The sequence below is a fragment of the Geospiza fortis genome, unplaced genomic scaffold (genome assembly GCF_000277835.1).
Source record: "Geospiza fortis unplaced genomic scaffold, GeoFor_1.0 scaffold245, whole genome shotgun sequence".
In the NCBI taxonomy this organism is placed as follows: Eukaryota; Metazoa; Chordata; class Aves; order Passeriformes; family Thraupidae; genus Geospiza; species Geospiza fortis.
In genome coordinates, this window is record NW_005054701.1 from 54,332 (window position 1) to 68,007 (window position 13,676).

The following is a 13,676-nucleotide window of genomic DNA, read 5'->3' on the forward strand; positions in this document are numbered from 1 at the left end:
AGACCCCCCCCCGACCCCGGCTGCAGCCCCTGCCACAAGTTACTGGCAGGTCAGATGACCATTTGCAGGGCCCAGGCGACATGTTAACCCTTTCAGTGCTTCAATCCTCCCTCAAGTGAGAGAAAGGAAAACGATGCAAGCATGTAAAGGAACAGCATGAAGACATCATGGTCAGTGAAAAAGAAGTCAAGTCCCAGATGGGAGGGATGAGGAGATGCCTTGATTTTGGGGCTGAAATCCTCTTGTAAGCTATGGAGAAAAATACTCTTTTCCCTATAACACATAAAACTATGGGGAGATGAAGGGTTCAAATTGATATTGAGCAAAGGCCTCCATGTTAAAGTAAGCAGATGTTAAAATAGCTGTGATCCCATGAGAAGTTTGAACAGAGAAAGAGAGAAGAGTAGTCCTGTGTCCCCAGGAGAAGATAATCTCTGTTCCCAGGGATTAAGATGATTTTAGAAATACATAATGAGAACTTTTGCCTTTGAACAGCTCATCTTTAAAACAATACCCCATAAGTCGACATGGCCCATAGACAAGCTGTGGGAAGGCTTGTGGAAAATGGGAGGGACTTCATGACTGCAGATTTCCCCGGGCGGTTGCTAGTCATGGAAATTGAGAGCCACGAGAGGACTGTTTTTCCCTCTTGTGGAGAAGTCTCCATAACATTAACAAGAGGGACTTCTCTCCCTAAGTGAACTGAAGAAAGACTATTTTAGAGGTGGTAAACTGACTGGAAATTTTAGGTTTTGTTTCTTTACATTGTCACTGGGAAGAAAAGGTTGTGGGGAGAGGAGAAGAAGTGTTCTGAAGGGTTTGTTTTGATTCCTACTACTTTTTTTCCTTTTAGTTACTGTTAAAAATTTTTCTTTATACCCTCTTAAAGTTTTGAGCCTGCTTTGCCTTTCTCCTAATCCTATCTCACAGCAGGAAGTGAGTGCATTGGTGATTGGCCAGCACCGAAACCTGCCACACTCTCTGGTGCATTGGGCCGAGAAATCTTAAAATTGGGGAAATCTTAAATTGGTGAACCAAAACCCCTACACAGGGTAAAAGCTACTGTTCTTGTTCATAAATATTAGCAACAAATTAATTTTGGAATTTTTTTTCTATACTTCTGTTACTTTGGAGACATTAATACTGTATTAAAGTAAAAGGATGTTGAACTGATTTAATTTGATATATCTGAAAGATAAAGAGCTTTATAAGTTTTCGTGGAGTTAAAGCAGAAAAATACTTTTCTGCAAGAACTCAGAAACCATTATCAGCAAATGATTTTTTACTCTTTCATTGCTGGAGTCATAAGAAAACAAATGCAAGATAGTTCTTTCTAATCAGAATTTGAAATTTTAACCACAGCATTGAAACTTTCATAATAATATGCAAATTCTTAAAAAATAATTTGATTTTCAAAGTCAGACAGATTTTTTATTTGGAAGATGTATAAAGAAGTGAGGCTGATCTAATAACTAAACAGATAAGCATGGAAATGACCAATGCATGAAATTGCTGTGCCTTCTCACATTTGCATATGCAGGATCATTTTAAAAAACTAAGTATGTTTTAAACTGATCTACAAAATATCAACCTTGCTGCTCATGTAAATAAATTTTTAACAGATAACTTTAGTATAGCACCTAAACCTACCTTATTTTTGGACTGCTGTGTTTGAAGAACTGCAAGAATTTAGGTATCATGATATTGAGTGGTCGGTCCAATACATCACTATCTAAAATTTCAGCAGAATCTTCGCATATCTTCTGAAGAGCACCAAATGCACCCTGTTTAAAAACAAAATCAAACAAACAGCAACAACCACAACAAAAAAAAAAACAAACCAAAGCAAAAGAAAATCTGTTACTTTACATTTTGAAGAAAGCAACATTTCAGGGTTTTTACAGAACAGGTAATTTTAGCAAAAGACCGCAGTAAATGTAGCTAATTAACTAAGTAAATGTAGCTAACTAAATATGGAGTTAAATTAAAACAGCCTTAAGGACTTTTTATTTAACCACTTTATATTGTCATCTGTAAGATCTCAAGCTGGATGAGACTATAATAGCTAAGTGGTAATTTTACTTTTAACATTAATTTATTTAATCATATTTTTAAAAATGCTTAAAAGCAAGATTTTTTTAAAAATCAGACAAGATTTTTCTCCTCATAGCTTAAAACAGTTGAGCTGGTATTTATTTATTTTCCTTCATGAATACTGGAAAAAAAAGATTATATACGTGCATACATACCCACACAAAGTGCTATATATATATATAGTATCTATGAAGAAAGGCAAAAAATAATCAAATTTACATGATAATACATTTCAAAATAAGCCTCCTTACCTCACAGGTATTGTAATCTTCAGAATCCAACAGGCTGCAAAGCTTTGGTAAGAGGTCAGGCCAATTCTGCAATTCCCCTTTTGAAGCAATGGTTGTTATCAGAATGCCTAAGTGAATCAGAGGAATAAAGGAAATGAGATCTCATATATCTTCACAGGTTTCACACCCTTTTTTCTCATTTTACTCTTCTCAAAGATCTAAGGAGTTAAGAAATTTCTTGTTTTATTAAGAGCTGTCAAGCATAAAAAGAGGAAGTACATTTAATTACAAATGTTATTTGAAGGGCTTTGAAATGCAAAGGCAGGTTGCCCCTTCCTGCTATCATGAAGGGCTCAGATGTGAGACATCAAGCACAAAGTAATTCCAGTTAAGGTAATAATCATGTCCAAACACTGCAGGGCAGATTCTGCTCTAAGTTTACAAAAAACTGTACAAATCTTGACCTCCAGTAGAGTATCCATCTCAAGTCACTCCCTCTTTATTATGGTACAAAGGTATGAACACTGGAAGCTGTCATTCAATAAAATGATAACTCATTACTAAATTATGTGTTCATAACTTTACTATGTTTACACAAAACATTAAGGGCACATGCTGATGTCCAGGTGTTAGAAATATAAATTACTTGTTGGTAGAATTGCCTTGTTGAGGTTTAGGGCTTGACATGCTTCACTGATCTCAGACCCAGGGGGAAGTTACCAAAGCTTGGGGAGAAGGATGTATCCCTGATAGTGGACACAAAGAATGCAGAATTTACAGGCCATAAGGATATTTGGCAGAACTCCCAAGAAAAGGAAGAAACTAATAAAGCCAGCTCAGCAACTGTGTTGAAATCAGCTCTGACTGGGTAAAAGGTAATTCTGGCAGGGGGAGATTGTGACCACTGACTCACAGACCACTGACCCAAGAAACCCACAGACCCAAAAGAAGAGGAAGACTGAGCATATGGACTAAATAGCATGAGAAGCAAGAGAATCATTAACCAATAGATGGTAGAATACTAATTAATAAAAGAACTTGGTAGCTTGTAGACAATGAACATTAATGCCACTGTTTGCTAAAAATGTATAAATAACATAAAGCTTTGATGACTGGGGAGCCAACCTTTTGTGGGTTACCACCCAGCTCCCTACTTTGTGCCAACTACAACAAAGAAATAGAAGTACCTTGTCCTTGGTGTGTGAATTGGTGCTGTGCACAGGGCAGAAGGCCCATGTTCAGGACAAAAATTCTAAGACAGATACCTACTAACAGCTTACACACTATGGCAGGTCATTCAGTGATCAGCTGTAGGGGTTGGCTGATTCAGATCCAGCAGAGAGGATGGCCGAAAGAGTCACTTCCATTTTTAACACATACAGAAATGCCAGGAAAAACTAATTAGGTGACAGGAATGGGGAAGGCTGCTTATAAACTAGGACTGACTATGAGTCCATTTTACCTCAACTAATAATCTCCCAAATGAAAAGTGATGAAAAAAAAACTTTCCTAAGCTTTTTCATCGAGCTAATCACCATATATCCTCTTTCTTTGAAATAAAATGTTCAAATTGTTATTAAATATACAAGAATACAGAACAATATTACACAGAAACCTCCTAAATAGATGCATTTATTTCCTGGTAAGTTTGTGGGTCCTAAACATATGCAACTGTATTTTTTGAACTTGAATCCATATTTCAATGTTGGCACAAGGTTTTTTAAAACCTGTACCACACAGCACAAAGAAGTTTCACAATGTTAGTAATTTCAGAGTTTAAAAAAAAGAAAACCTAAGTAAGGATACAACAATGTGTAGTTATGATTGCATCTCCAATCACAGTCCTAAAATAGACTCTATTGCCATCTTTATCATACTCAGTGAGGTGACTTCTGAGAATGGGATTAATCAGTTTGCTTCCATCTTGATCAAAATGTATCAGCTTTTGTTTGGGTAACATCAGATGCTAAAGACTACAAATGCTGCATTACTTCTTCCCTGATGCTATTTTGATGTAGTTGCTCATCCTCCTCTCAGAACTCCAGAGATCTTATTTGTGATTGGCTCATGAGGTTGTCAGTGCTTGAACAGCAAAAGTACGTATGCATCTGTGGTGATTTGACCCTGTCTGGATGCCAGGTACCCACCAAAGCCACTCTATCACTCCCCTCCTCAACTGGACAGGGGAGAGAAAATATAACAAAAGGTTCATGAGTTAAGGATGGGGAGAGATCACCCACTGATTACCACCATAGGCAAAACAGACTCGACTTAGGGAAATGAGTTGAATGTATTAACAATCAAAACCAGAGCAGGATAATGAAAAGTAAAACAAATCCTAAAAAACACCTTCCTCCTTCCCAGGCTTAACTTTATTCCTGATTCTCTATCTCCTTCCCCCCACAGCAGGGCAGGGAGATGGAGCATGAGGGTTATGATCAGTTCATCACATGTTTCTGCCACTCTTAGTCCTCCACAAACTTCTCCAGCACGAGTCCTTCCCACAGGCTTCAGCTCTTCACAAACTGCTCCAGGGTGGGTCCTTTCCATGGGGTGCTGTCCTTAAGGAACAGGCTGCTCCAGTGTGGATCCTCCATGAGATCACAAGTCCTGCCAACAAACCTGCTCCAGCATGGGCACCCCTTCCCACAAGGCCCAGGTCCTGCCAGGAGCCTTCTCCAGCATGGGATTCCCACAGGGTCACAACCTTCTTTCAGGCATCCACATGCTCCAACATGGGCGTCCTCCATAGTTTGCAGGTAGATCTCTGCCATGGGCTGCAGGGGCACAGCTGCTTCACCGTGGTCTGCACTATGTGTCAGAGACTGAAATAGTTCATGCCTCAAATGCTGATATAAAGTTTTGCCCATTATAGCAAAACTGTATGAAGAAGCCCACCCCTGCCTAAAAGATGTCTGACTGGGACTTGAGACTGAAAGTCAAACTGATGATTAGAAACCCATTCTTCAGTCATCTCAGGCCCAGGGAGAAGGAAACAAATAAACTAGGAAAAGAATGAGAGCCAAACCCAGCAGCCATGCTGAGAGTCACCTCTGGCTGGGTTTGGGGTGGGGGAGACCACAGCCCACAGAAGCCAGGTTTACACCGCCTCCCCCCCAAAACAAAGAGGGGGGAGGTTTCAGGTATGTGGGTGTAACCTCTGGTCAGAGGCAGTGAATACCCACCCTCCCTTACACAAACTGGCCCAGCTGTGGAACCCCCAACCCCACAGGCCACATCCATGGGACATTCATGTGAGAGGCAGCTGAGGGGGTGTCATAATCCATCAAAGACATTCCAAAGCACTACCCAGAGGCTTTGCACCACAGGATTGCACATGATGCAACAAATCCAGAGTCTGCTGCAAGAAACTGTTCCCCTCTCCAGGGGAAGTACCTGGACATTGCCACGTGGCCCGAGTGTATATTAACCCATTGGATTCTATGCTTTTCAAGGGGACCTTCACCCTCAAGAAGACCAGAAGAAGAGGATCAACAGGATGCCATCAGGATTTATGGAGTGGTGATACTTTCTACTTAGTTCTACCTTACTCTCTCCCCCCCGCCACCCCCCATTTCTCTTCCCTTTTCTTTCCCTCATATTTACTATCAAATAAAATCCATACTATTGTCACTGGCATATGGTCTCGTTTGCACCTTAATTTGGACTGAGGAAGACCTAAATAATTTTAATAACCAGACCCTAACACTATGGGCTGCAGGGGAATCTCAGCTCCAGTGCCTGGAGCACTTCCTCCCCCTCCTTCTGCACTGACCTTGGTGTCTGCAGAGTTGTTTCTCTTACATATTCTCACTCTGCTCTTCTCTGAGTGCAATTACATCTGTGCCATAACTCTTTTCCTTCTTAAATGTTACTCCAGAGGCATTACCACCATCACTGATTGACTCAGCACTGGCCAGCAGCAGGTCCATCTTGGAGCCACTTGGCATGGGCTCTGTCGGACATGAGGGTCAAAGAAGTCACCCCTGTAACCCACTCGCTACTAAAACATGGCCATGCAAACCCATTACAGCATCTGAAAGAACAGCTAGGCCAACTTATATGCTAACAAGGAAGCCTAGGCAGGTAGCAATATTTTTACACCTAGATAGTATGAAGAGACCAGTGAGTACTGGACCAACCTCACTATTGGGATGCAAACCTACAAGGATTCAATACTTAATTACTTCACACAGCAGGGTAAAAAATACTAAATAGCAATTCTTATAATGTAAGCTTACAGTTAATCAGTTGGTACACATCTTCAGAGTTCATATATGCTTGAATAATCCTTGCCAAGACCACTTGAAGCTCAACTGTAATAGAGCTACTAATCCACAAATGTTTCCTCAAATCAAACAATAAAATGATCAAAATGAAAATGCTCAAAATAAATATGCTTAAAATACAGTCCCTCCCCCAGCTGTCACCACCATCAAACGACCCTAAAGGTGCAATCCAAACATATCTGTAATATATTCTCCTGAGAGACCTGTCTGATGTAGTTGCCAAGCATCTCTCCATGATATTTGAAAAGTCATGGCTGTCAGGTGAAGTCCATGGAGACTGAAAAAGGGAAATATTGTACCCATCTTTAAAAAGGGTTAAAAGGAGGACCCTGGAAACTACTGACCTGTCAGTCTCATCTCTGTGCATAGAAGATCCTGGAACAGATTTTCCTAGAAACTCTGCTAAGGCACATGAAGGAGAGGGAGGTGATTCGGAACAGCCAGCACGGCTCCAAAGGGCAAAACCTCCCACACCAACCTGTGGCCTTCTACAATGGAGTGACTCCATCAGTGGACAAGGGAAGGGCTACGGATGTCATTTATCTGGACTTGTGTAAAGCCTTTGACATGGTCCCCCACAAGATCCTTCTCGCTAAATTGGAGAGGGATGGATAGGAATTGTTTAGACAGTCACACTGAGAGGGTATTGGTCAACGGCTCAGTCCCAATGGACATCAGTGACAAGTGGTGTCCCTCAGGGTCCATTTTGGGACCAGGGCTATTCAACATCTCTGTCAATGACATAGTAGGATTGAGTGCACCCTCACCGAGTTTGCAGATGACACCAAACTGAGTGGTGCTGTTGACACACCTGAAGGACGGGATGCCATCCAGAGGGACCTGGACAAGTCAAGAAGTCAGCTCATGAGAACCTCATGAGGTTTAAAAAGACCAAGTGCTGGTGCTGCACCTGGGTCAGGGCACACCCCGGTATCAATACAGGCTGGGGGATGAACGGATTGAGAGCAGTCCTGCCAAGAAAGACTTGAGGGGGCTGGGGTGCTGGTGGATGAGAGGCTGGACATGATCTGGCAATGTGCACTTGCAGCCTAGAAAGCCAATCATATCCTGGGCTGCATTCAAAGCAGTGTGGCCAGCAGGTTGAGAGAGGGGATTCTGCCCCTCTGCTCTGGTAAGACCCCTCCTGGAGTATTGCATCCAGCTCTGGAAGCCACAGCACAGGAAGGACATGGGTCTGTTGGAGCAAGTCCAGAGGAGGCCACCAAGTTAATTAGAGGGATGGAGCACCTGTCCTATGTGGAAAGGCTGGAAGAATTGGGATTGTTCAGCCTGGAGAGGACAAGGATCCAGGGTGACCTTACAGAAGCCTTACAATACCTGAAGGAAGCCGACTAGAGAGATGGAGAAAGACTATACAAGGACATGTAGTGACAGGACAAGGGGAATGGCTTTAAACTGAAAGAGGGAAAGGTTAGATTGGAGATTAGGAAGAAATTTTTTATTGTGAGGGTGGTGAGGCCCTGGCACAGGTTGCTGAGAGAAGCTGTGGATGTCCCATCCCTGGAAACATTCAAGGTCAGGCTGGATGGAGCATTGAGCAACCTGGTCTAGTGGAAGGTGTTTCTGCCCATGGCAGAGGGGTTGGAACCAGATGATCTTTATGGTCTTGTCCAACCCAAACCATTCTTTAATTCTATGATATTCTTCTATTCTTTAGATATCTCCGTTGTACTCCCCTGACAACTCATTTTGATACCAAAAAGGTTATTTCAATTTCTACTGTGACTGTGAGTGTTTAGCAAAGAAACATGGCCTGCAGAAACTGCTCTCCAAGCAAGGACATTGGAAGATAAAGAAGAGACATCTGGCTCAGAAATCCAGCTACAGCCAAAACAAGGACTGAGTTTAGGAACTTGGGAAACATGGGGAGCGTTTTATGGTAATGGTCAAATTATAATATGCATGTAGTAACTGTATATTACCAACACACTTGTAGAAACCAGGGGGCACATTAGGATGAGTTATCTCCTGTATCACTCCAGGTGCCTGAATAAATGATGCCATCTTTAACACTAAATTGGTGTTAAGGGGTCTTATTCAACCATTTTTGGTAATTTGGTGACACTTCGAACAATCAATTAAGCACAAACTTAAATCATTACTCTCATTAAGAAAATGGAGCATTAATAAAGTTCACAGTAAAGCAAATTCACAAAGGGATGAGACAGTAGGAAAAGCAAAGAGATGGACATTTTCTTCTAGTCCAAAGTCCTTAACCCAGATGTCTGGAGAAGGAATCCTATACAGAAAGCAAGGGATTCTAAAGGTAGATTATTTGTCCTGATTTCATCTGGGATAAGAGCTCATTTTCTTTTCAGTAGCTGACACAATGCTGTGTTTTGGATTCAGTATGAGAATAATGGTGATAATACACTCATGTTTTGGTTGTTGCTGAGCAGTGCTTACCCTGAGACAAGGGCTTTTCAGTGTCTCATGCTCTGCTAGTGAGGACCTGCACAAGAAGCTGGGAGTGAGCATAGCTGGGACAACTGACCTAAACTGGCCAAAGGGATATTCCACACCATAGAACATCATGCTCAGTATATAAACTGGAGATGGGAGGCTTGGCCAGGAGCTGCTGATCACTGCTTGGGGACAGGCTGGGCATTGGTCACTGGGTGATGAGCAACTGTATTGTGCATCACTTGTTTCTTTTGGGTTCTGTTACTCTCTCTCTCCCTCCCCCCCTCCCCCCATAATTACAAATATTATTATCAGTAGCATTATTAGTTTAATAATAACAACAACAATAATAATTTGTTTAGATTATTAAATTGTTCTTATCTCAATCCATGAGATTTACCTTTTCAATTCTCCTCCCAACTTGGGGGAAGATGGGTGTGGAGGGGGTGTGAGTGAATGGCTGCATGGTTATAAGTTGGTAAGTGGAGTTAAACCACAACAGTCCTTTTTGGCACCCAATATAGGGCACAAAGGATTAAAATAACAGATCTTAAACAGAGCCTGTTAAAACAAATTTGTTATAAGTATTTATTCTATTAGTTAAGTAGTTGCTGATCACAATGTTTTTTCATTTGCTCTTAGAGTTCCTGGGCTTTTACTCATGGGCACATTATATAATACTGTGTCATGGTTTGACCCTGGCTGGATGCCAGGCACCCATGACAGCTGCTTGCTCACCCCCCACTGCAGCTGTACAGAGAGGAGAAAATATAATGAAGGGCTCATGAGTTGAGATAAGGATCAGGAGAGATTGCTCACTAAATACCATCTGGTATCAGTCACCCCTATACACAAGAAGAAATGCACAAAAAAAATCATCTTGTTTAGTAAAGGGCAAGGACGGCAAAGCAGGGCCATCACAGGAACAGAAGGAGGAGGTAGAAAAAGACCACTTCATCCCTATCCCCGAGTGAGCTGCAGAAGATGAGAAAATATTTCAGCCATCATCCCAGTGAGCGCATTACCACCTGGCTACTGTGATGCTGGGATAATAGGGTTAGCAGTTTGAAATAAGAGGGTAAGGAAGGCAAGCAGCTGGGATCACTTTCTATGGAAGCAAGCACTGACCTTTTTGCTGTGGGTTTCCTGAAGGCCAAAGAACAACAGGTGCTGATGGCTACCACAAAAGTGCACCAGAAGCTATATGGCACTAAGACTCTGTAACTCCCATCCATAAGCTGATTAGAGAACTGGAGAGCCAAGGAGTGATCAGCAGGACCCTCTCACCCTTTAACAGCCCCATATGGCCAGTGCGAAACAGAGAATGGAGGCCAAGAACAGACTACTGTGGCCTAAATGAAGTCATGCTGCCTCTGAGTGCTGCTGTGCTGGACATGTTGGAATTACAATATGAGCTGGAGTCAAAGGCAGCCCAGTGCTGCCACAACTGGTATTGCTAATATATTTTCATCAATTCCTCTGGCAACAGAGTACAGGCTACAGTTCCCTTTCACTTAGAGGGGTGTCCCGTATACCTGGAATCAACTCTGCCAGGGGTGGAGACACAGCCCCACTATTTGTCATGGACTGATCCAGACTGCACAGGGTGAAGCTCTGGAACACCTGCAGTACATTGATGACATTGACTGGGGCAACACAGCAGAAGTTTTCGAGAAAGGAAGAAAATAATCAAAATTCTTGTGAAAGTGGGTTTTGCCATAAAACAAAGTAAGGTAAAGGAACGTGCACAGGAGATCCAGCTTTTAGGAATAAAATGGCAAGTTGGACATTGTCAGACCCCAGTGGAAGTGATTAACAAGATAACAGCGGTCTCCATCAACTAACAAGAAAGAAACACAAGCTTTTTTAGGTGTTATGGGATTTTGGAGAATGCATATCCCAAATTACAGCCTGTTTGTCAGCCCTCTCTATCATGTGACCCAGAAGAATGATTTCCAATAGGGCCCTGAGCCAGGACAAGCCTTTGAACAAATCAAGCAGGAGATAGTGCATGCTGTAGCCCTCAGGCCAGTCAAAACAGGGCAAGAGGTAAAAAATGTGCTTTATGTGGAGATTCTCAGTTCAGTCGAAGAAAGAATAGAGATAATTTCTCCCAGGCTGAGCCTGGGAATCTTAGAGGAAAGAATTAAAACAATTATTATCTCTCTTTCTGTAACCATTATTTATAGTTATGGTTTTCCACGGTGTGCTATTCATAGCGCACCAATAGTATGAGATGTTTCTACTTTGAAACCAATCAATTTTTCCTTCTGAGAAGCTGTGGCCTCAGAGATAGACGTAAACAATAGGTTATCTGCTGCTGTGGAATGCAACAGGTCCTTCTGGATTGGCCCAGCTTGGATGTTTGTGGTTGATGGCCAATCCGGGACGGAACTCTCTCAGACAGAGTCCGAGAGAGCTGCCTTGTTATCATTCTTTACTTTCCTTTCTTAGTGTAGCAGCTTCTGGAAATCTCTCCTTCTTTTTCTTTTTAGTATAGTTATAGTATATGTATATATCATAGAATAATAAATCAAGCCTTCTAATCATGGAGTCAACGTTCTCGTCTCTTCCCTCAATCAAGAACCCTTGTGACCACTGTCACATGCTACTTTCAAAAAGTTAGCCTTCTGATCCACCTGGAGACTGGAGTCTTTCTTTCCATCTCTGACTCAACAGCATCATCTGGTGACGGCCGATGTGAACTGCAGCCTAGGCTGAAGGCACGGGACCCTGGAAGGTCCGGCCGAGTTTCCAGCCGAGGCTGAACACGGAGGGGGTCTGGTGTCCCCGAGTGGAATCGCAGGAGCCGGGACGCATCCCGAGAGGATCGGCCCAGCGACCCTCTGCGATCGGACACCGTTTGCCCTTTTGGGTGAGGTAACGCTGACTGTGCCCCGTGTCTTCCTCAGAAGACTGGTCCCGTTCGGGCCACAGGCGTCAGCCCCAAGAGGCCAGGAACTGAGTGGGGGATGGTTTTTCCCAGCATGGAAGACTGTCTATCTCTTGAAGTGGATGCCTGCTAAAGGATGGGTTTTCCTTAAAAATGGGAAACCAACCTTCTAGGGAAGAACACCAAGTTCTGACTATGTTGAGGGCTTTCATTCCTCCCATGGGAATTGCAGTCTCGAATTCTCGGGGTCGGCTGCTTGTTCTCTGCCCCCGAGGTGAGTTGGGTGGTCCAGGGAGCGACCCCAGGCTCTGAAGAATGAGACTGGACTCTTTGCTGTTCGGTCTTCAGGTTGTTTATTAAGTCTTATCTACAAAATTTTCTTCCTGGCAGACAGAGGTCTGACCAGCAAGGCAGCCACGATGCTCTCCGACCGCCCCCAAGGCTGCTCCGTCTCTTATACCACAAATTACGTATATCATATTTACCTTTACCTTCCAATACCTATCACCCATGTTGGACAGTGCACCCCTTCCCCAAACCAATCCCTGAGTGCCAACACCACAGCAGAAGATGGAGAACAAGAAGAAGAAGGAAGAAGGATGAGACACGCCCTGTTCCCTCCATCTTGTCCCCATTACCTTTATACAAAATTTTTTAAAACTTATATTTTCACCCTGTGTACACCTTATAAAAACACCCTTTAAACCTGTGACACCTTCCAGCCCTCATACCAAACTGGCAATTCATTTGCAGGATCGAAATCCAGCCACCAAGTGTTCCGGGCATCATGCCAAGATCTCCGAGCCCCCTGACGGGGTTTCGGCTCTCGACGTGGTCTCGGGGGACTCCTCACATCCGGAGTGATGTGCAGAGTTCCCACATCGAATGAGGCGCTTTGCGATCTGCTGGCCTGGGCCAGGGATCACGGGCTCCCAGCGGAGCTGGGCACTGCGCTTATTCTGAGAATTTGGGAGGAATTGGGCGATTACCTCCTCGAGGAGGTTTGCAAAGGGGACGCATTCACGTCCACCCTGGTCACCACTTGGAGACGCATTTCCCAAGCCTTACTGGGCAGAACCCCAAGGGGCAGCAATTCCTAACCAGGGATTTCAGGGAGTGAAGATGCTGCCTCTGTGTTCAGCGGCATTTCAGGGATCAGGGGGTGGTGGACAGGATGACTCCCAGCCCCTTCCCAGCTCCGCACAGGTCGGCGGGAGACATGGGGAGACCTTGCAGAACCTATAAGTCACCCAAAGACTATGTTAAGCCAAAATATCCCCATCCCCGAGATTATGTAAAGACAAAATATTCTTCACCGGCCATCGCACCGGTGGCTTCCTCTGCCCTTGAGGAGGCAGCAGGGGTGCCCTTGCCACAACTAACAGTTTTGGCACTCCCAACATCGCAGGGGTTGTACTTGCTGGCCCCAACCTGGCTGGCGTCGTCACTGCCGACAGCTTCGCAAGTTGCGTGGTTGCCAACTCCTTTTTCGTCTCCGTCGCAGTGGCCTGAGGACTGCCCATTTCCTGAGCAGCCAGCTTCATTGTTTCAGTTGCTGGTGCCCCCCCTCTCCAGATCACAGTTAGGAGGGGGGCTGGCGCTGCTTGCAGTCTGTGACACAGCAGGGTCCGCCACCGCCCCTTTGGCTCCTTTGCTATCAACTATGGAGCCTGCACAGATGTACAGGCCCCGCCCCCCTATACTGCCGGGACCGGCTGTGGAGGCCCTGGCCCCTCCACCCGCACC

At 43.9% G+C, this 13,676-nt stretch overlaps 1 protein-coding gene across 1 annotated transcript in view; it reads right to left on the reverse strand.

Moving 5' to 3' along the window:
• The window catches only part of LOC102039047 (transportin-1), a 112,956-nt gene that overhangs the window by 42,060 nt on the left and 57,220 nt on the right, over positions 1-13,676 (reverse strand). The window contains exons 3-4 of the mRNA XM_031065207.1: positions 2,346-2,452; positions 1,651-1,784 (exon numbers count right to left, since the gene is read on the reverse strand). Of these exons, the coding sequence (XP_030921067.1) occupies positions 1,651-1,700 (50 nt within the window). The 5' untranslated portion in view covers positions 1,701-1,784; positions 2,346-2,452. The remainder of the gene's footprint in view (positions 1-1,650; positions 1,785-2,345; positions 2,453-13,676) is intronic.